At 46.7% G+C, this 23,474-nt stretch overlaps 1 protein-coding gene across 1 annotated transcript in view; it reads left to right on the top strand.

Moving 5' to 3' along the window:
* The window catches only part of LOC146857264 (uncharacterized), a 90,621-nt gene that overhangs the window by 52,712 nt on the left and 14,435 nt on the right, over positions 1-23,474 (top strand). Inside the window, exon 3 of the mRNA XM_085647775.1 lies at positions 11,282-12,022. Coding sequence (XP_085503901.1) covers positions 11,282-12,022 — 741 coding nt within the window. The remainder of the gene's footprint in view (positions 1-11,281; positions 12,023-23,474) is intronic.

Raw genomic sequence — 23,474 nt, 5'->3', positions numbered from 1 at the left:
CCACACCCCTTGAGCCTGACGTGAAGCCCGAGTGGGCCACTAGGCGGTAGCCACGCCGATTCATGGCACAGAAGGAATTGCCAATAAGGTGTGTCTCCTGCAGAAAAACTATATCGGGCGAGAGTCGCTTCAAAAACTGCAGGACCACACCTCGTTTAATCCTGTCCCCCAGACCATTAACGTTCCAAGACAACAAAGTTAGTTCCCTACCCCCCATCATACACAGAAGCCATCATTCGTCCCCCCGAGAGCACCTTAGAACCAACACAAAAATAAGTTTGCCTTGTGATAAAAACGAACAACACCCCATCCCTGCCCACCCACCCCAACAAAACGCCCCCCTCCCTGCACCCCTGCATGAGCCCAAACAGCCCCCCCAACGTGCAGTGTGCCTGTCGCCCCATAGTTAGTTGCACTAACTAGACCCCCAGAGGAGGAGGGAGAACCCCCAAGAGACCCCACACAACCTCCATAGGAGGGGAACTTACACGAACAGACGCATGGTCAAAAGTGGCATCAAGTTCGTCCCGAGCGAGGCCTAACATTAATCCCTCAGTTCTGATCCGGCGAGTCCTCTCCCCCCACCGCTCCCCCCCGGCCCCCCGATCCCGATCCCCAGACAGAGTGTCCAGCCAGTCCCCGGCCGCTTCGGGACGATCAAAAAAGTGCGTGCGACCATCCACCTCCACTCGCAGCTTAGCTGGGAAAAGCATGGCGTATTTGAGGTTTAGATCCCGAAGACGGCGTTTGACCCCGAGGAAGCTCAGTCTCTGCTTCTGGACCGCTGGGGTGAAGTCAGGATAAAAATTAACGTCCATATTTTCAAGTCTAACCGGTCCCTGTAGTCTGGAGGATTGCAGGATAGCGTCTCTGTCCCGAAAATTGAAAATCCGGGCAATGAGAGGTCTCGGAGGGGCTCCGACCTTAGGCCTTCCCCCGGGAACCCTGTGGGCCCTCTCCACCGCGAAAAATTTACTCAGCCCCCGCGGCTGGAGATGGGTAACAATCAGGTCCTCCACGAAGAGGTCCGCCGCCGCCTCCTCACGTCCCTCAGGCACCCCGATGATGCGGATGTTGTTCCTCCGGGCCCGACTCTCGGAGTCCTCCAGGCGGCGATCCATCAGCGCACTCGCCTGACCAAGCCGGCGCACCTCCGTTTGTAGGGCCGCCACATCTGTCGTAAGGCCCAATGCGGTGTGGGCCAAAGAATCGACTCGGTCGTTGGTTTTGGAAAGATCGGCCCTTACCAGGCCAACATCCACGAGGACCGAGTCGATCTTCTGCGCCAGCGTATCAAAACGCTGGCCCACCGAGGCCTTCATCTCGGCGATGGCGCCCATGACATCCCGCAGAGTCAGATCCGTGGGCAGATCAGGAGCATCAGTAGGGCCCTCAGGGGATCTGCGTGGCACCTCGGGAGATCCCTTCTGGAGGGTATAGCGGTCCATGCTGTTTGACTGATGGGCTGCGCCACGCCGGGTCGATTTTATCTTTGCCCGGTCACCATCTTGTTTCGTGGCCATGGTCCCAGTCTCCTGGTCGCAGCAGCCACGTTGTGAAGGGCAGGCAAGCCGGTTCACGGGCTCCGGGGGGGGCCACCTCAGATCTGCGGGGTGGATCACAGCCGGCGGGCAGGCAGGATCTCCCAGCGAGGCCACACCGACACACAAAGCCCCGCGACCCAACCTCGCAGAGACAGCAAGGGGGGTGCGAAAGCGAAAGTGAAAGTGCGGGGTACTCGAGTCGCCAAGCCCTGCCCGCCGCTGTTGTTCACTTTGTCTCCGGATCGCCCCACAGCTCAAATCCGGGGTTCGGCGAGGAGAAGGCCGCAACCCTCGATCGGTGCTCACGCCGGTGTCCGAGGTCCGATTTGGAAGCGGAAAACGGGTGCCACCTCAGCTCAGGCTCACCAACACAGTCCCCTCATCTGGGACAGGATAATTTCAGGATAGTTGTAGGAGGTCGCGGAGGTCCTCGGGAGCCTCGCACCTACACGGCCATCTTGGTTGCGCGCTAGGCTCCTCCTCAAAGGTTTTTTAAATGCTAATTCCTAACTATAACATATCTGAAACCTATGTTTTTTCAGTGAATTTCAAAGGTTTTTTAAATGATAATTTTTAAATATAATAATTATTATATTTAGTTTTTTGATACTGTTTTTCTAAATTTTTTTAACTATTTATTTTTACATGTTTTATTTTTTAAATTACATTACATATTTGTAATATAAATTGAAAAAAAATGTTTTTAAAAATATTGAAACTCTAATATTGTTTTATTTTATTTTATATTTCTTAAAATATATTTCTGATATTGTTTTATTGTTTTTTTTTCAATTTCTTTTTGGAGTTGCGCACCCAAAGCGTACCTTTCTCGATCACTCCGCGGAACCTAGCCGCCATTTTACGATTGTTGTGTAGGATCCGCATAGGGTGTGCGATGGGTGCGTATTTTCCTGCGCGGTTGCTATGCGACCGTTATGCGACTCCAGGCGCATACGAGACACATACCTATTACGTTACGGGACGCTCACGTGCTTCAGCGTGACGTCATATATATGTTTGATGCAGTGGGTGCGCGACTTCCGCAAAAAGTTTTCATTTCAAAAAGATATATATATATATGTATTTTATATAAATATTAAGGCAAGACATTATCTGAGCAAATCATAAAAATAATATACTTTTACTTTTAATAAACCTATATTAGTTTTTAATGAGATTTGATTGGTTCATTAGACTTCCTATTCTAACTATTGAAGGACCCCACCCATTTCAATCATTCTTCTTAGACCTTCTTTGGAGGAGCAACTCTGAACTGAGAAGAACCTTTTTTTGCTGAGTGCACACCTACTATTGCTTTTCATTGCGAAACAATGGCTTCAGGACAGCAGCCATAATCTGAGTCTGACCATTGATCAGATGATGGATTTGTGGCTGAACCTCCACGCCCTGAGAGGTACACATCAGTTGTGTGGAAATTTTGTACGTTTCCCGAAGGAGAAAAAAAAGTTAAAACAACCAGAGTAACTTGTAAAATCTGCAAAAGGGTCCTGTCACGTGGAGATGCAACCAAGAAATACTCTTGCGGGACCGCAAGTATGCACAAGCACCTAAAAAGTCTGCACCCTGTAAACCTGGTGCACGAAGAGTGCAGAAGACTGGGTGAGAATCCACCACCTGCAGTACCCAGTACTTCTGGGACGTCTCCATCCACACAACATCTGGACATACGTCCACAATTCGCCAACCTGAAGGAGCACTGCATAAAGTGCAATCCGTGGATTTGATTTGCAGAACACAAGAAAACCATCGGTGCTAGAGGTTTTTTTTCCCCTGAAGTTCATTGTTTTGTTCCTCCAATTCTCTTTTTTTCCTTTTGAAAAAACCCCCCGAAAATCAAAAAAGTGTTCAGAAAAAAAATATATATAAAACAAAAAAAAGAAAAAAATAGTTCTTTTCAGAACTAACTTCTCTGGTTAAAAAAGAGCTATATTTGTATGATAGTGTGTGAAAGTTTAGATGAATGTATGCGTAGTGCATAATTGACTGAAATAATGCATTATTAGTGTATGGTGAATGTATAAGTGCAGACTTATAAGGAAGTGCTGCAGCATGACACTGTAAGCTCTTTAGCTGCAGTGTGCTGTGGTACTTCTGAAGCACAGGGATGCAACATATGTACATAAATATGTCGCACGCCTATGCTTCCCTCTGCACTGCTGCTTAAACTGCAGCCATGTGGTGACACAGGCACCCTTGCACCATGGTGCAAGGATATCTGTGTTGTGTGGAGTTTGTTTTTGTGCAGGAAGACAAACCTTCCTGCACAAAAACAATCAGTAAAGGCATTTTTCTCCTTCAATGTATGCTGTGCATTGTAGCATATTGAAAGAGAAAAAATGAGGAGAAATGAAAACAATTCTCCTTGTTATGCCTTGCTACACCAATTGGAGGATGGTGCAGCATTCACACACATGTCCAGATTTATGATTTATGATAAATCTGGAGATGTGTCTTGTTCTATCAGTGTTCTGTGCACATACAAAGAACAACACCTATAGAACGCCCTTTTAACGCAAAGTGGTGTGTGTGATGAGGTTGTATTTACATGGAGAAGAATGCCTTTTCCTCTCAGTGTGATTCTAGACAAGCAACACTATCCCTTGGACTTTACCAAAACACATTCACTACTCTGGAAGGGGTAAGGTGACTGTACACAATCTATATATTTCAGTACTGCACTTTAGTGTCAAAGCCTGACTCATTTTGTGAATGCATAAGCAATGACTAGCTTCTAATGCTACTAAAACTTGACAACATGACAAGGTTTTAAAGCAGTTATCTGTCTGCAAAGACATGAAGTACCCAGATGCTGCTCTCACAATAGTTGCCCAAATGCCACAGACTCACAGTGTGATTCTAGACAAGCAACATTATCCCTTGGACTTTACCAAAACACAGTCACTAGTCTGGAAGGGGTAAGGTAACTGCACACATTCTACATATTTCAGTACTGCACTTTAGTGTCAAAGCCTGACTCATTTTCCGAATGCATAAGCAATGACTGGCTTCTAATTCTACCAAAACTTTAGAACAGGATAGGTTTTTAAGCAGTTATGTGTATACAAATAGATGAAGTACCCAAATGCTTCTCTCACAATGGTTGCCGAAATGCAGACAGACTCACAATGTGATTCTAGACAAGCAACACTACTCCCTGGACTTTAGCAGGAGAAACATATTACTCTTATTAAAAACAAAGGCACCACATACAACCCCTCACAAATTAATAACTCACCTTTCAAATTGATTTGTAGATTAAGACGTATGTCAGTCACACACCAGAATGTCTGTACTGCAATGCTCTTAGCAAAACCAAAAAATTGCAAACTTTCCCTCTCATTCTGCACACATGTACATGTAAATATCAAATCACATTGCTTCCCACATTAATTCAAAAGATAACACACATTTCTATTGGTTACACATTTCAACCCTTTCCAATTGACATCAATTTGAACCCTACCCCCAGTCTGCTTACTGCCTGTTACCACAGTAACAGTTCATGGAACACTCTACTGAACACACAGGTCACAAGTTCAGCACACAATGTTGCTAATCCAAACAGCAAGTGTGCTTGACTTTTCAAAATATCAGCTTATCCTATGTAATGTTCCTTTCAAATAGTTTTTGTTAACCAATAGGAAACATGCTTTTAAAAGATAGAAACATGCACCCTACTTTTCAGTCTAGAATGTTCTCAAACAGCCTATCATTTCTTTTCTTTTTTCAAAACTGCATCTTATCCACCATTTTGAAAAATCTTACTTTTCAAACTGCCATTTCACATACAGACACCTTCTGAGTGCACCCAGACCTCCTTTCAAGATGCTTAGAGTGTGGATTGTGGGACACAGCTATGTTTTCTGGAGCCAAAGGTATGCAGAAAACAGAGGCATTGACAAAGACCTAGCTTTGCCAAATGTAGACATTACATGGATTGGTCAGAGAGGATTAAAGTGGCACCAATTGATGCCATTGGTTAAATCCTTTTTGCATCTCCAACACCCTGACCTCATAATTGTGCACTGTGGTGGCAATGACCTAGGCACTTTGACTGGGGTAGGTCTGGAAATGCTTATGAAGGACACCTTTGGAGAATTGATGTCACTTTTCCCCCAATCTGCCTTTGTCTATTCCAACATATGCCAAAGACAGAAATGGAACTGGTCCAATCAATTTTGTCCACAGATTGAGAAAGCTAGAAAACATGTCAATAAAGCTGTTTCTGCTTTTCTCCGAGATTATAGGATGGGGTCCATTTACCACAACAATCTGTGTTTCAATATGGATGGCATCTATAGGAGAGATGCTGTACATTTTACAGATGAGGGTAAAAGAGTCTTCCTCATCATCTTTAGACTCTGCATAGATACTTACTTATAAGTACCAAAATCTCTCAATAAACACAGCGGCTCTTTTTAGAGCCACCCAAGATCTAAACACATAAGTTTGATGTATATGTGAAAAATAGAACTTTTTTATGCTTGGAGTCGCGCACCCAATGCGCTAGGAGTCGCGCACCCAGCGCGTGCACGCCATGGGGCCGCGCTGAGCGCCGCGCTGGGTGCACGACTCTGAATTTGCCCATAATTTTTTTTTAGCACCTATCACTAATTTCTATTCTTCCCGGGGACCCCATCCCCCAGGGCCTATATACAACGGTGGGGACCATGGGGGGAGCCCCAATGCCCCCATGGTCCCAGCTGGCTCCCTGCGTCCTTCGGGAGCCGGCATTGTTTTTCCACACGGGGAGCTGCTAACATGCAGCTCCCGTGTGGAAAAGCAATATGGTTTGCATTTTGAAAGAGAGAGCAGATTTCCCTGCTCTGTCTTGAAAATTCAAACCAAGTTTGCTATGAGAGGGCGGCAGCCTCGGCTCCCGCCCTGCCATAACAAACAGCAGTGTCCCGGGGTGGGCACCCCGAGACACTGCAGGAGCCGGCCCTGGAAGGTGGCGGTCCCCAGGGTCCTCTACGGCTCCAGGAGGGGGGCCACACGTCCCCCTCCCACAATATAAAAAGCCCCAGGGGGTGGTTGTCCCTGTGGCTTGGGGGGGCCTTTGAGCCCCCCACGCATTTTTTTGAAAGCCCCGTGGGGTAGCAGACCCTGGGGCTGGGGGGGCCTTTGAGCCCTCCACCCATTTATTTTGTAGCCCTGGGGGTTGGCGGTCCCCGGGAATAGGGGGCCCCTCTGGGCCCCCATGAAATTTATTATTTTTGCCCCTGGGATTTAGCCCCCCCGGGGGCTAATTATTAAAGAAGCGCGGGAGCCCTCGCTTCATTTTATTTTATTGTTTACGGCAGGATCCGCACACCCTACGCGCATTTTGCTGTTTTTGTCCCCAAAACATTTTTTGGGGGGCCCTGGGGTTCCTTGTGGGACCCCCTAGCAGGTCTAGAGGGTCAGGGTATTTCTACCCTGTCCCCTTTATATGTTTTGCACACTTGATCCACTGGTTTGGAGCGTTGACAGCCAGTTGACAGCCAATTAGCATGCAGCTCGTGATCGGGAGGGTGCACGCTGGGTGCGCATACGGTGCGCGGATGCTCCGAGGCCATAGATATATATGTGATTTTACTTTTGATTTTCTCAGCAACTACTGAGCGGATTTACACCATTTAACCAAAAGGCACGAGTGTGAACCTCTTTGCCAAATTTGGTGTAATTCCGTTCAGCAGTCGGGCTGTAGCTGCGATTAAAGTTTCCTATGGAAAATTGCATGGGGAAAACATGTTTTCAGACCCCCTTTTTTTCAGACCCCACTTGATGAATCAACCCGAGACTTTCAGGATAGGAGCGGACCGGTGCTCCCCACCAGTTTTAAACATTTCGCGAACATTCGTCAACCGGCGCCAAAGTTATTCCAAATAGAATGTTGCGGATTTCCTATGGATAATAGGTCCTAACTATAACTACCTACTGGCGACCGCCAGTAGGTAATTTATATATATATATTACCTACTGGCAGTCGCCAGTAGGTAGTTATAGTTCAGACCTCGTTTCTATTGAAAAAGCGTTTTTTGTTTTCCCAATAACTTTGGCGTCATTTGACGAATCTTCGCGAAATTTTTTATACTAGTGGGGCGCTCCAGCCAGCTCCTATCTTAAAAGTGTCAGGGTGATTTGTCAACTTACAACGTGCCAGGGGGCACGTTTGCAGAGTGGTGCAGGGAGGGGGTGGGGTCTGATATAACAAGTTAGCAATCCTGCTGTGTGGGACTTACTGGAGGTAATAAAAGGGGTAGTTGGCCTTCAAGGTTGACGTTGGGGGATAACTATCCCTACTGTTACCTCTGCTAAATTCCACACAGTGGGATTGATAAAAGGTGTTTGAAGGCCACGCTCACCTTTCTCCACCACTCTGCAAACACGACTGCTATGGTTTTTTTTGTGTTTTTTTTGGTGTCCTCATTTTGACGCTTAACTTGTTGGCAATACTCCCTTTCCCTTAGCAAAAGCCAAACGGGAAAAGAGTCATTCCACACAAGAAATCTAGCTGCTTCCACTCCAACCCCTCTTAAGCATGACACACAGAAGAAGGGGACCAGGACCGACAGCTATTTATTGGCTTAATCCTTGGACCCCATTCCTCTGACACCAGTCAACCAACATATCCCAAACTTTCCTCCGACTTCCTGGATCACATGCCATATCCTGTTTACTGATATTTATGATGTTGTTTTTACACTCTGAGAAAAGGGGTGGGATTGTAGATTTCCACATATCTCTCTTCTTCCCAATAAAATAACATAAAATATTAATCTTACTGCTCTCTTATTTAAGAAAACTGAATTATCATGAATTCTAAAAAATATGAGTGAGGGGGTTACTTTTAACCGTGTTCCAGTTACTTCTGACAAGAATTCACATAGGTCCGACCAATAGTTAGTAATCTCTGGGCAACTTAAAAACATATGATAGTCATCTGCTAGAGGATCTTGACACCTTAAACACAGATATTGATTTCCGGTAGTTTTTGTAAGTTTTACTGGGGACCAATATGCTCTATATGAAGTAAACAGATGGTTACGTTTTAAGAAGGCAGGTTTGACTATCTCTCGAAGCAATGCAAATGTGGTCATCCAGGTCTCAATTAGATTAATATTAACAACATCATGACTCCAGATCTTTTGAATGTCTTGGTCAATGTCATCTTCCGCTTCAATAAGAATTCGATACCAAAGAGCAATTTCTCCTTTGATACCGCCAGGTTACATCGCTTGAATTAACCAGGAATCATCATTCTGTTCCCCCCAATTTTGCCTGTCCCACCAAGCGGAGAGTTGATAGAATTTAAATCTGGTTAATAGTGCCCGAGTACATGCTTTCAAAGACTCCCAAGTGACCAAATCCGTTCCCATTCTCAGATCTCCCCACCTTAAGATACCCGCTTGTTTCAATGGTAGGCTGAGCCTATCCTCCAAGCAGGCTGGGGTACCGGGGGAACCCCATATTGGAGCATGATCAGAGTAATACGATATTCCAAGTTTTTTCCGAAGAAACACCCAATTCTTTACTGCCTGCAATAAGATCTTCAATTTCACTTTTTTGCAAAATTTAGCATCCCCGAACTTAAAAAGAAATTGCCTATGTTCTTTGCCGAGCTCACTTAGCATTGCCCCATATAAGTGCCCTAATGCCGAATCATCTGGTCTACCTATGATTAAAAAACTTTTTAATGCTATCTTGAGGGAAGGGGAGGATCCTCCAACATCTTGGGCTGAGGCAACGATTGTTTTAATTTTAAAACCAAATAAGGATCCGTTGTCTGCAGAGTACTATAGGCCCATATCTCTGCTGAATGTAGATTATAAGGTGTTCACAGGGATACTGGCAGCTAGGGTTGCAAAGATAATTAAGAGTGTAGTTCATAAGGATCAGAGGGGCTTTGTTCCTGGAAGGCAACTTAATGAATTGACTTTTACAATGCTCAGCGTAATCGATCTGGCTGAATCTCTAAATCTCCCTGTGACAGCAGTAGCATTCGACGCCGCTAAGGCGTTCGATCAGGTCCATTGATGACTGCTATGTTATAGTTAGAAATTAGCATTTAAAAAATCTTTGAAATTCATTGGAAAAACCATAGGTTTCAGGGACGTTATAGTTAGAAATTAGCATTTAAAAACCTTTGAAATTCACTGAAAAAACTATAGGTCTCAGGCACATTATAGTTAGAAATTAGTATTTAAAAAACCTTAGAAATTCACTGAAAAAACCATAGGATTCAGGGACGTTATAGTTAGTTGGACATTTCACTCGCATTAAACCAGAGAAATTCGTCCGTTATAGTTAGTGGAGCTAACTATAACTCGTGCCCTGCAATGCACTGCTGATGACATCACATATTACATCACGCATGACATGGTCAGTGACATCACTGATGACATTATCCATGTGATAATCTGATGCACCTCCTCACACCCTAATATAACCATTGATACACCCACTCTAAAATATAGGCTACCATTTTTGAAACCATAAACACACCAATACCAGTTACTACATACGCACTCACTGATTCTAAGGTCTACACACACATCCACACATCCACTCATTCACCCATACAGTAACTCATACATGCAGTCACTCATCAATACAGCACATACATACACTCACACACCACCACTCATCCATAGACTTACTCACACACCTCCTCAGTCATGCAAAGAATTAATCACACCAATGTACTCACCTATACAGTTATACACAGACCACGTCACTTAAATATACAAGTACCAACACATACTTACTCTCTTATACAATCACTCATACAAGCAGACACTCATCCATACAGTCACTCTCACAATCACTCACTTTCACGTATAGTCATTTATATACCCCAAAACTCATATATACTGCCTTTCACATATGTATTTACTCACACATATACCACTGGGACATCCACTCACTCGCCAAAACACCCATACACAAACTCACCCAACCATACAGCCCTTTACAGATGCACTATTGAACCCAATCACCCAGTGAATCACCCACTCACACATCTATGCACAGAGTCATCCACCCCACCCACTCACAAAGACACTCAGGCACCCATACAGATACTCAGACAACCAATCTATAACCCATATAGACAGTCATGGAGCAACCCACCAACCCATGAAGTCACTTATACACCAACTGACAGACTTATACAGACATTTACACAGTTTACTCAATAACCCATATATTCAGTAAGATACGCTTAATCAGTCACTTATACGATCAGTCATGCACCCATTAAATCATCCATTCAGACACTTATACACCCACTCATTCTTCAATACACTTTGGCATATATATATAAAACATATTTAAACTTTAAAGAAACACACATTCACTGGATGATGTCATCAGTGATGTCATCAGTGATGTCATTTGAGATGTCATGAGTGATATAATATGTGATGTCATCAGGAGAAAACACTTCCATGTTCTCTGTAGGCCTCCTGGAGCTAACATCTTGATGTTATCTCTGCTTGATATGATCTTTAGAGCTGCCTTGGCCATAACGCATTCTTCTGATCCTCAGGGCCATCTACTCAGGATATGAAAAGTTCCTTTTTACTGTTGCAATTAATAAAAAGCTGCTTGTGAAATCATCAAAATCTATTCCTGTTTCTCTTGGCTTTGTTTCTGACTGAAATACATACAACTTTGCTGCCGACGTGGGAAGAGATCACAATCTAATTCTTTTCTAATTCTCTGTCCCCCAGATGCGAAGGATTCCTCATTTTGTGACAAAAGACTTTCCAATGTTGTCCTGAATACAGGATATGTGACCTGTTCCTGTAAAACTGGATTCCTTGGAAATGGCTTCACCTGTATACCCCTTGCTGCCTGCCCTACTGCTGGGTGCTGTCCTAGTGGGACCACGTGGAATACAGCCCAGAACAACTGTGTCGACATAAATGAATGCACATCAGCAGATTTATCTATGAACAAGTGTGTTCCCAGTTCAGGCTGTACAAACTTCAATGGTGGCTATAGGTGTAAGCTGAACTACCCGGATGTACAATGTCCCGGGGGCCCATGTCCTCCAGGCATGGACTGCCTGAATGTTGTAGGAAGTGCAAAGTGTGCTGACCCATGCGATCAGTACGGGTTGCTAGATGGCTCCACACGCCTCTCCAACACAAGTTCATCTGGCATTTTCCAGTCAGACCGGAATATCTATGGTTGGCATAGGTACGAGGGAGCGTACGGTGTGTCGATGCAGGTGGGAAATGTGACTGGCGGCCTAAAATGTGGATCAGCCAAGCCATTTAGTCTGGCAGCATCTCACCCTGCCTTGGGTGAAGGAATCAAGTCTGTTCCTCTACAGATGAACTTGGTGGATGGATCGTCGCAGGTGATTGGCTCTCTGCTCGTGAAGGCCTGTCCACAGAATACTGTTTCCAATGGATTTTATGTCTACCAATTTACCGGCCAGACAAACTCTGAGGTGTTCTGCACAGGTAAGTGCCCGTATAGAGAGATAATATGAGCAATGATAGAGATGTGCAGACTGTATTATGCTATAAGAGGTAAAGAGGTGCTACGGGTCAGGGGAGGGGATGCCTCTGCATATATGGTTTATGCCATGGCATTTTTCCACCTGTAATTTTTTTTAAATAACATATATTTAGCTAAACCAAGCATTCCAGGGTTACATGTGTGCAGTAAGTAGAAATCACATTGAAAAGACCTCCAATCGTTGTGTTTAACTATGTAAACTAATTGTTATATGCAATCTGTGAGGCAGTAAACTGTGTTTTTTCTAATGTCAGTGTTGCTATACTGGGTCAATAAACTGAAAAGTGATCTTTGCACTATAGTGATACATGTGCGAAAATGTGTTTATTACAACAGTTGATCTTCATAATGTATTACTGGCCACAATGATTTTCCTGCATTGACTTTAGTACTACCTCTAACACCTTCATTGTATCTAGGCTCACTACCATCCTCTCTACTAACATGTCTGTGACATTATATGTAAAAATAGGCCACCCCCCATGCTTTCGTATATCTAACCGTTTGCCAACTTCCCAAGGCCTCTGTGTCTAACCTTGCAAACTGCTCCCACAATGACCCTCTATCTCATCCTCCTTTTTGTTCCTCATCAGTCATATCTCTCAACTCTTCACTGGTTCTCTATCTGAATTGTCCCGAATGTCACCTATGTTGCCTCTATTCTCTCCACCAACTATCTTCTGTGCCACCTTTTCTAATTAAACCAGTATCTCTGAGTTGCTGTTTCAGATGTTTCCGCCTGTGCCAAGATACTTATAAAATAAAAATGTAGGCATGATAGCAGAACCCGTAGAACAAATCGCACCAACCCTGTTATCCCCAAATTATTAGAAAATACAGTATACCTGATATATGCACTCAGTTTTAGCACCGGATTCCAAGGTGCAGCCCAACAAGAGGACTATACAGATTTAAATACAGCAAAAGGTGCACCATACAACAATTTTAGCAAACCCCTTCCAGGCGGCGAGTCTCCCTGCCCCGCTCCCCCTGCCCTTCAACGCCAACTTGGTGCTTTTACCTTAAATCACCACTGACAACTTTCTTTGTGCCTGAAAAGGTCGCAGTTTATTCACAAAGCAACAATTTATACATTTAAATCGTTCATGGTTATGTACACATTTCATTTCTTATCCATGTCCCTTCTTTAATTACCTTACTCTTTAGCATTTTCTTGCCTTAAGGACTCAGCCTTCTCAATAACCTGGGAGGGGAGGGACCCCTTTTGGGCTTCTGATTCACGGGCTAGGCTTCAGCTTGCTACTGATTTGGAGGGTTTCCGTCTGGACTTGTCCAGGCTGCAAGTGTCGTCCTGCTCGCCCTGTACCCATTCATGGACCCTCCCTTCACCCAGAGGTCCCTGCCGTGTGGCATCCCAAGGACCTTTCATGAGCCTCTACACTAATTTCTTGAGGCTGAGTCCTTGCTCTCTTCTCCTGAACCCCTGCCGTAAAGCATCCCAAGGGTCCTGCGGGAGCATTACCTCTAATCTTGTATGGCGGCATGCCGCTCTTTGACTCCCTCAATGCCCCTGCCGTGTGGCATCCCAAGGACACTGTGAGAGCCTTCCATCTACCTTCTAGTGAGTTCTTCTCTTTTTTACTAATTTTGTTGGGTTAGTGCCGCCACGCTCCCTACGGTTTGTCGATCGGAGGGAGCTCTACCCCAACTCTCCCTTAAGACGCCCTTTTCCTTTCCCTACGGTTATTGGAAGCCCCTCTGCTCTAGTACCCCTAAATATTCAGCAGGAACATATCCATTCCCACTCCTGTGAGGTTTACCACATCTTACAGGTGGTACCCTGGGGATCTTAGGTTTATGAACCCATGCCTCACGAACCCCCACCCATTGGCCCTGTACACCTTGGCCATGGTAATATTGAGTTTTCGTCATGATTTTTCCACTGCCCCCAGGTCCATTGCCCCCCGCCAGCCTTTCCGTACTACGATTTCTGAGAAGATTACTTCTGCAGGGCGTATCAGGTGTGCCAATGCCGTGAGGCCTTTCAGCATCTCTTCCAGGAGTGCCCTCCGCCCCAATGCTGCCAAGTCATTTCTGCCCAGGTGGACCACTACCGCATCCGGTTTTCCACCTTGTTGTAAAGCTTCCCGCACTGCAGGTAGCAGTTGTTCCCATTTCATCCCCGAGCGTCCCTGCCATTTTATTTTGGATTCCCGCAGCCATATTCCGCCGAAGTTGCGTCTGGCTGCTGCCCATCGTTGAGCCTGTGTTATGTAGGAGTGCTCCACGATCCACACCTTCTTCTGTGAAGTGTTCGGACTTGTAAAAGGAGGGGAGGGAGAAGTGGGGCTTAGTACATCGTCGGGCGTATGTAGCGCATGAAAGCGCCGGACGCCCAGTGCCCTATCCCCTTGATCACCCCACTTTCCAATCCTAGCCCTGCCGCCTTGGTGGCCACCCCTATTCTAAATGAATGTGACCCATATTCACACGTGGGGAGACCAAATGCATCCAGGGTTTTCCTCAACACCGCTATCAACTGAAAGCGACTGAGGAAAGACCCATCCCTGTGCTGGAAGAGCGACCCTTTACCTCCCAGCCCGTTTCCCAGGTGTTCTTTCAGTAGGCACACCGGTCAACAGCTTGCGTCCTTCATGCAGTGTATCCTGGTCCATTTCCCCTTGCCTGCCTGGTCTGTCTTGGACCGCTGTAGTAGTATGTCCATGTAGCCCTTCTGCATTTCAACATCCCCTCTGTGTATGCATGCCGATCCTGGGTGTACCACTGATGGGGCTACCAACTCGCTGACCCTGTAAGCCCCAAAGAATGCCACTGCAAACACTGCCCGGAATAATGTTACTTCCTGTCTTGATGAGCAGATCCCAGCCAGGGCCCCCAGCATCCCTTGCAGTAAGTTAAAGTGGTTGGGGCGCCTTGTGTCCTCTGGTGCCCGCTGGAGCCTACCCCAGCCCTTCATAGCCATTCTACATTCAAACGCCTTGGTCGGGTCTTCCTGCCCTGCCAATTTCGTGGAATGCACTACTGCACTTAAATGTGCCTGGGCCCATGTCTTTAACTTTCCTTCCAAGAAGGCACAATTAGTGAACTCTAGGACCTCCTTCTATGTGGCCCATTGTCCCCTCTTCAATCCTGTCTTGACCTTGAATGTCTCCCAACACTTACTGTAACGGATGTTCGTCTTTGGGGCCAGTGCATTGTTCAGTAAAAACCTCAACCCGCTTCCACCCATGCCCATGCTTCCTCCGGCATTGGGGTCATCCTTCTGTCTGCGTCTGGGGCCAGTTGCCTGAATTTCTCCCACTGGAAACGAGAAATGGCATCTGCAACTAAGTTTTCTACTCCCGGAATGTGTCTTGCCCTCAGCGCAATGTTGCCTTTTAACTGCCAGCCTACTAGCTTCCGCAGCAGGGTTGATACTGCTGGGCATCACGCAGTTCCTGTGTTAATCACTTGTACTACTGCGTGGTTATTAGACCATAACGTGATTTGTCTGTTCGCTAGTTGCGGGGCCCAGATGTGGAAGGATACTACTATGGGGAACAGCTCTAGCAATGATATGTTTGCGGTTAGCCCGGAGTTGTGCCATGTAGCCGGCCACTCCCCTGCTGACCAGGTGGTTCCTAGGATTGCTCCGAAACCGTACCCCCCAGCTGAGTCGGTGTAAATTTCCAGCTCGCTTGTCTGTACCCAAGGGTCCCACCATATCAGGGTACCGTTAAAGTCTGTCAGGAAGCTTTCCCATTGCTCCAGGTCTTCCTTCACCCCCTGCATGATGCAAACCCTGTGGTGCTTCTGTGTCATGCCCCTAGTTAGCCATGCTAACCATCTGGCGAAGGTGCGCCCTGCGGGGATTACCCATGTGGCAAAGTTCAGTTTCCCTAGCAGCTGTTGCACTTCCTCCAGAGTTGCTTTTTTCTGCTGCCTCAACCTCTTTATCTCACTAAGTAGGTCAGCTACCTTCTCTGGAGGCAGTTTGCATGTACCGGCTACTGAGTCCAGCTCTATTCCCAGAAAAGCCAGTTTGGTTGTGGGGCCTTGTGTCTTATCCTGCGCCAGAGGGATGCCTAGCTCCTGGGCCATCTCTATGAAATTGCTTAGGAGAGTGGCGCAGTCATCGGTGTCCGCCCTTTCCACGAACAGGAAGTCATCTAGGTAGTGGACACGACCCCCCGCGGTGTGCGTGTTCCCAGTTACCACTCTAGAAAACTACTGAAAGCCTCAAAGTGTGCGCATTATATTGATCAACCCATCTGGAGGCACTTGTCAAAGTAGTAGCTCCCCTCCAGTTTAAAACCTAACAGATGGTAGCTGTCTGGGTGCACTGGCAAAAGCCTGAATGCTGATTCTACATCTGACTTTGCCATCAAGACCCCTTTCCCTTCCTGCCTAATGAGGTCCACTGCATCGCCCACTGAAGCATAGGCCACCGTGCCCGCCCGTTGCTCCAGCCAGTCGTTGATCGACCCCCCTTCTGGGTAGGACAGGTGGTAAATCAGCCGGAATTTTCCCCGCTCTTTTTTGGCACTATGCCGAGTGGTGATATTACCATGTCTTTCAATGGTGGCAAAGGGAAGGGACCCGCCACTCGGCCCAACATCACTTCCATTTCCACCTTTTGTTTTGTTACTTCAGGGTTGTCTTTGACTGACTTTAGGTTCCTGCTCTCTCGTGCACCTTTGGGGCACTTGTATGGGATTGGAAAAACTTGCGTGAACCCCCTCCGCTTGCAGCAGCCGGTCTGTTGGTTTGTGATAGTTTTGCAGCAGATGAAGCAGCCTGCCTGTTTTTATGGGTGTTGGAAGCGTCTGTCCTCCGCCCCCTTCACCCCAGACAACGACTGGCCCGCATCTCATTTCTTTGGGCCTGTTTTTGGCTTGTCTGTCCCTGGCCCTGTGACTCGCCGGCATCATATGGTAGGGTGGTTTCCCCTGCATGACCCACATGCATGCTTGAACTTGCATGACGCTCCCCATTTACACTCATCTTTGTCAAATTTCCAGCATGCCTTGCTTGATTTGTTAGCTGTCTGGCTCTTCCCTTTGAAAGGTTTACCCTGCTTCTCGAACTTGCCCATACTCATATAGGGACGAAAATTAACCTATTTTGCGCCTACCCCCTCCCTGGCTGCCACCATGTGTTTGGAGTAGCCCTCCATGTCGTGGCAGTCCCAGCCTATTGTTGGCCATACGTGCAATTTTTTCCTAAAGCCTTCGTCATATTGTAGCCATGCATCCCCCTGAAATTGCTGCTGTGCCTCGTGCACCTTCTGCTCGTAGAGGAGTACCGCTCCAGCACTTTGTGGGGATTTTTCAATGAACACGCATGCCAGGGTTCTGAAATCCTTTAGCCAATTTTCTATTGATCTGTCCACCCTGGGTTTCCTCGGGGTCCTCCTGTCCTCGTCTTTTTTATCCTGTGTGTTGTGAGTGGGATAAGGTTGGCCAGTCCTACCAGCTTTGTTGTCGTGGGGTGGTCGCTTGGGGAGGGGCGCAGGTACTCGCTCGCTGTTTCCCAATAATGTCCTGCCCCTCGCTTGCTCTGGCTGTACTTATGCTGCCTCCCATAGGGGCCCCTGTGTGTTCCCGTGTGGCCGGCTCACCCCCTGCCTTCTCACCGTGCCCTACCTGGTTTACACCACTGAGCTCCTTGCTTAACGCCCTTTCTGCTTGTACCTCTGCGTTAGCGGTGTTGTTTGCCGCGGGGCTGTTTTCTTGAGCCCCATGGTGCGTTCCCAGGGAATGGAGCTCCCCTCCCTGGCCATTGCCACCAAGGCATCCATGGTGGTGGCTGCATAGCCACATACAACCAGGCCTCCCCTGGAAATCTGGCCTCCCTTGACCTATACCTGTCTGCCAAGGGAGGTGCATGGGCCATGTCCCCTGTATTGCTAAGTTGTTCTCCCCATTTGTGTGCCCATGTTAATGTTTTGCTTTGGGTCCCCCGCCCCATCTTGCGCCCCGCTCACTGCTCCGCATTCCATGCTTACCCTGAGCGCCTTTCCCTTGTCTCACCTGAGGGGCCACTGTGCTGGCCACAGACCCCTCCTCATCGTTGCTGTCATCCGATTCAGAGGTGGCCACTTGTACCGGCATCGCTGCGATTCTGTTTCTGGTGTTCTGGGTGTCCTTTCCTTTGCTGCTTGTCTCAGCTCTGCTTCTTCGAGGGGCCGCCGTTTTGGCTGCAGGCCCCTTGTTCGCCGCCTTACTAGGTGGCAGCGGTGCTCGGGGTGCTTGGCGTTGCCTTTTTCCTTTTTCTTGGGACCCTTCTTTGATTTGCTGGTCCATCCAGCTCCGGCCTTTCAGTGCCACCAGGGCCCTGGCTTGTTCCAACATGGCCTGTAAATCTTCATCCAGGTCGGGTCCCGATCCCTCGTTGCGTCTCTTCTGGCCTCTCCTGCACATCCCTGAAACGGGCCGAGGGCTGCATCTTCCTCCCACCTGCCCCCTTCTGGCTGGCTATCCTTGGTCTATTCCTGTGCCCACAGGTTCAGCCCTTGTGCCGCACTACCACAGCTGCTCTTGCCTGATTATGTTTGTCAATCACCACAGATCTCACGCTCAGCGTGCTCCAGCCAGCACTGTACTTGGACCTGCCCCTTTAAGAGTGGGAGCTAATTCCAAAAGCGCTGCCCCCTGGCTCTCAATAGTTTCCACTTCCTCCACCCTTTGCTCCCGGGTGGTGGCGCGAGGACGTGCGGAGTGCCAGTCGGCTGGGAAGGACGGCGGAGGTGGAGGCTCCAATCACGCTGCCCCGGCGCTTCAATAACTACAAGCGACCCCTGGCGAAGCATCCACAAAGCCATGCTCACTGTCCTCGGCGGGGTGGAGGCTCTGTCCACACTGCCCCCGCTCTGCTTGCCATGGCCCACGGATAAGTGATAACCTGGAGGGGAAAGGCTTGTGTCCGCGAAGCCGGATGACTCGCACACTTAAATTTCGATGGCGGGGGTGGAGGCTCCGTGCACGCTGCCCCTGTCGCCGAGAGGTTGCTACTGCTGATTCGCTGCCCTGAAGTTGTGCGGTTGCAGCGGATGCCGCTCAGCTTATCCTCCCTACAATGCAAAGCCGCTGGTCGCCCTGCCCTGCGGAAGTGGAGGCTAAAAAGTTGCCACGCAGCCTGGACCCTATTGAGTCTTTGTCTTGCAAAATTGGCGCGAAACCGTCGGTCGTCTTCTTCTCCGCGCAGGTCAGTCCAGCCGATTCTTCTTCTTCTTATCCGAGGGAGGGGGATGTGTGAGATTTACTGGGCCATATGCCCCCTTTTTTCCCCCTTCGCTCTCTAGCTTGCCCCCTGATTGGGGGGGTTTGCTTTGCCCGAGGAGGCCAATCCTGGCCCCCGCCGGCCTAGCCAACATGCTAATGGGGGCGGGAGAGGGCCTCCCACCTCCGGACGGTGTTTTGCCCGGGCCTCTATTAGGTCCGGCTTCGCCTCCCCGGCCTGGGTCCTTATTCATGAGAGAAAACCAGAGACTAATCCGATTTCCAAGGTGCGTACAAATCTTCTTTTTGTTTTTAATTTTTTTTCGAAGGCTTATATGTAAAAGGTAAGTACAACAGATAACAGCCAATGCGTTTAGTCCAGACCACTGGACTTCTTCATGGCAAGAAGCAAAAGATAAGATCAGAATTGGTAGTGCTTATTCACTCGTCCGTCCCGAATTCAAGGCGGTTAACTATCTGAAGCGCGTCATGTAAGACGTGTCCTATTTAGCACTCGGCGCGATATGCTAGATGAAACCCTTTTCAACTGTAACATTCAATGTGCAGTCTGAGGGATTTGGACAGTGCTACAGTTCTAGAGAGTAAGTTTCGTGGTGATGCAGCCTTAACATTTACCTACCAATTTCAGGTCACCGCGTAGAGTTCACAACATGTGAAACGGGCGGCTGGGAACAGTCACCACCCAGTTCATGTCCATTGCCAGAAACTCCTGGGCTGCTGATGTTACGCAGCAATACGTTTTGGCCCTTAAACAAAGTGCATTTGCAGCATTTTTGCAATGACCTGATTTCACAAACAAGTTACTAACTGTCTGCCTTTGCCATGCAGGAAACAAGTGATGACTGTATCCAGACAAATCAGATACCTTCCCTACAGCTGCCATCTTAGAACTAGACCAGTCATGGCAATGTAAAGCACACTGGTGATGGTAAAGTCAGGTCACATGTCTGAACTTCACAACCTGTGGACACAGTTAGCACTCAGAGGCCCAGCAGAAAAGCTCCTAGGTGGTGTGACAGTGGCATTTAAGTGCTCACTATAGGGTGAGCTGGGGATAGATACTAGGCATCAGTTTTCCACAGTACTGGGATACGACCTCAGCAAGAGTTAAGGGCAACTAACTGACATCGGGTGGGTGGGAAGCGTTCTGGGTGACAGTCATATAGAAGGGTCCAAATGCACCACACCCAGAATATACCATCTCATGTACATGCTCTAGTGTGCATGACTGATGCGTCTCTCCCCACCTAATTAGAATGACAGCCAGCAAGAGACCAAGGAGCGGATTGTGATACAACACCAATACTGCCTGATGTACTGCATATGCACAGTAATGCACGTTATTAATGGCTGTGCCTTGGGAGGCTTGTCTTCTGGGACAGAAAGCTAGGACATTTCTGTGTACTTGGTTATCAGGCCTTATCCATTTGTGCACCCATGATCTAGGACAACATCCACATATCCATTAGGACTGTCCCAATGCTGCTTTAGTTTAGGAAGGGGTTGATGACACACCTTTTTAAAGTACATTACATCACAATGCATTAATAGTCCACAAACTAGGTACCTCTCCTATCACTCATGAGTTTATCCCTGTCTTTGACCATCTACAGCGCTCCACTGCTTTTGGCTAGATTTGCCCTATAGAAATACCAAATACATACATGCATAGTCACAACTGAGGATCAGAACTACTGCCCACTGAGCCATATTGGAAAAGTCCCAGCTCCCTGACCACTGGCTCAAACTAAGTACAGAGCATAGCCATTGAGAGGTGGAAACATATGTTAGAGCCTTACAACAAACCCTCTGTAATTGTAAAGTCGGATTTTCCATTACAGTTTTGAAAATACAACTTTTAGAAAGTTGGCATTTTCCTGCTCTTAGCCTTTTATGCCTGCAGCTTGTCTTGCTAAGGTTTTTCAGAAAGATTCGCCATTATTCCTTTTTTTCTTGACAATCCTAGCCTTCCCTGTACTGCCAACAAACATTTTCGACCATGCTCAACTTTCTCTCTTCCGTACAGCTGTATTCCTTCTGAGGTGCACACCTTTGAAAAAATAGTTTTGAATGAGATTTCTAATTTAGAGCAGAAATGCAATTTCATCCCATACAACGTATCTATCATGGAGAAAAATGCATTGACAAGTCTTAAACTGGATCATTCATTAGTCATCAAGCCAGCTGACAAGGGTGGTGGTGTGGTAATACAGAATACAGACTCATGCAAAGCTGAGATTCTCAAGCAATTGGCAAATACTGACCATTACCTCAGACTTAACACTGATTCCTTCAGATATATACAAAGACTTATTCTTGACATCATGGAAAAGGGAAAATCAGAAGGTTTTCTGACTCATAACGAGTTCATATTTTTGACCAATAAATATCCAGGACACCAGTGATTTATATACTCCCTAATGTGCACAAGGACATGAATGCACCTCCTGGACGCCCTTCTGTTTCAGGGTGTGGCTCGATATTAGAGCCCCGGTCAGTATTTGGACTTCTTCATTAAGGAGTTTGTACCTGAAACACTTTATTACATAAAAGACACTATGGATATGATTAACAGGTAGAACACCTCCCCTTTCACCCCCATTCAAGTACTCTATGTACATTAGACGTCGAGTCCTATACACTAATATTTCCCATTGAGACGACTTGAAGATCATTGAAAAAACCCTCAAACCAATGACACACTCACATGGAATTTCCACATCGTTTATTCTCACACTGCTGATCCTTGCTTAACTCATCACTATTTTGAATTTGATGGAAACTATTTACAACAGATCAAAGGGACATCCATGAGAGCATTTTTAGCGGCAAACTTTGCTGTACATTTCATGGACCATTGAGAAACAGAGATTATTTTGTCCCATAACAATCCATTTCACCACCAGATTCGCCACTGGAGATGCTACATATATGACATATTTATGATTTGACATAGCTGTGAGAACACCCTAAAGATTTTGTAATTTGGCTCAATACCCACTGCAGTGGACTGAAATGCTCAATCACCCATAACAGGTCAGAAATTGTCTTTCTGAACCTACTTATCAGGTAATCTGCAGACAGACTTTTTACATCCTTGTTCCGCCAACCTATGGAAAGAAATACCTTCCTTGCCTACACTAGCCATCACCCAAGAGCTCTTAGGGATTTTCTCCCCTTTTCACAGTTCCTCCATCTCCTTAGAAACTGTTCTGTTAAACAGGACTTCTTTTCTCAAGCCACAACTTTATGCACCAAACTACAAACCTGGAGATATCCATGCAGATTGGTGAGACAGTCCATGAACAGGGCCTGGCACTGTCATAGGGAGGCATGGATGACACCCAAAATCAAGCAAGACAATGAATGACCACATGGTTTGTGTAACCACATATTTCCCAGTTACCAATCAGATACAGAAATGTATACTGAAACATTGACCAGTATTGAATGCAGATGTACTGCAGATGGAATGACCCTTATTTGCATTCCGCAAGAACAGGAGTATTAAAGATCAATTGGTCAGGGCCAGCCTTCCCATCACCAAGCAAACTCAAACCTTACCAGAAATTTGGGATATGAACCCTCGTCTGGGACATTATAAATGTAGTAATTGTAGTGTCTGCCCTTTTACTGTTGAGACCAAGAACTTTTTACACAGTAATGTGAACACCATGTTAAATCAATTCCCTAATTGCAATCTTGTGAATGCTATATATGCCATTACATGCCCATGTGAACAGATTTATGTTGGGCAAAGTACACAAAAAGTGTGCATTTGGATCTGTCTGCACAGGAGCCGCATTTGATGCAAAGTCAGCAACGCACCATTAGTGGACCACTTTAAACTCAAATGCCATACAGAGAATGATATACAGTGGCAGGTGATAACTGTGGCAAAGCCTCCACTTAGAGGTGCAACATTACCTCATTACTGAACAAAGAGGAACTTAAGTAGATACTTCATACCAACAGCTTACACACTGGTGTGAACAGAGCAGAGGACTGGACTTCTCTGTTGTAATCCTGATCGCTTAGTTAATGACTACTTGATTCCTCACAGACTACATTGTGCCTGTAGCTTGTCACCAATTTTCTGAGATGTTCCAGAAATATGTCAATCAATCAATCAAATTTACTTTATTCGATTTCATAACAAAAGAAATCATAAAAGTACATAGTAGCAGTCGTG

This window comes from Triturus cristatus, chromosome 3_2, assembly GCF_964204655.1.
Source record: "Triturus cristatus chromosome 3_2, aTriCri1.1, whole genome shotgun sequence".
Lineage (NCBI taxonomy): Eukaryota > Metazoa > Chordata > Amphibia > Caudata > Salamandridae > Triturus > Triturus cristatus.
This window is presented reverse-complemented; position numbering and strand designations above follow the sequence as displayed.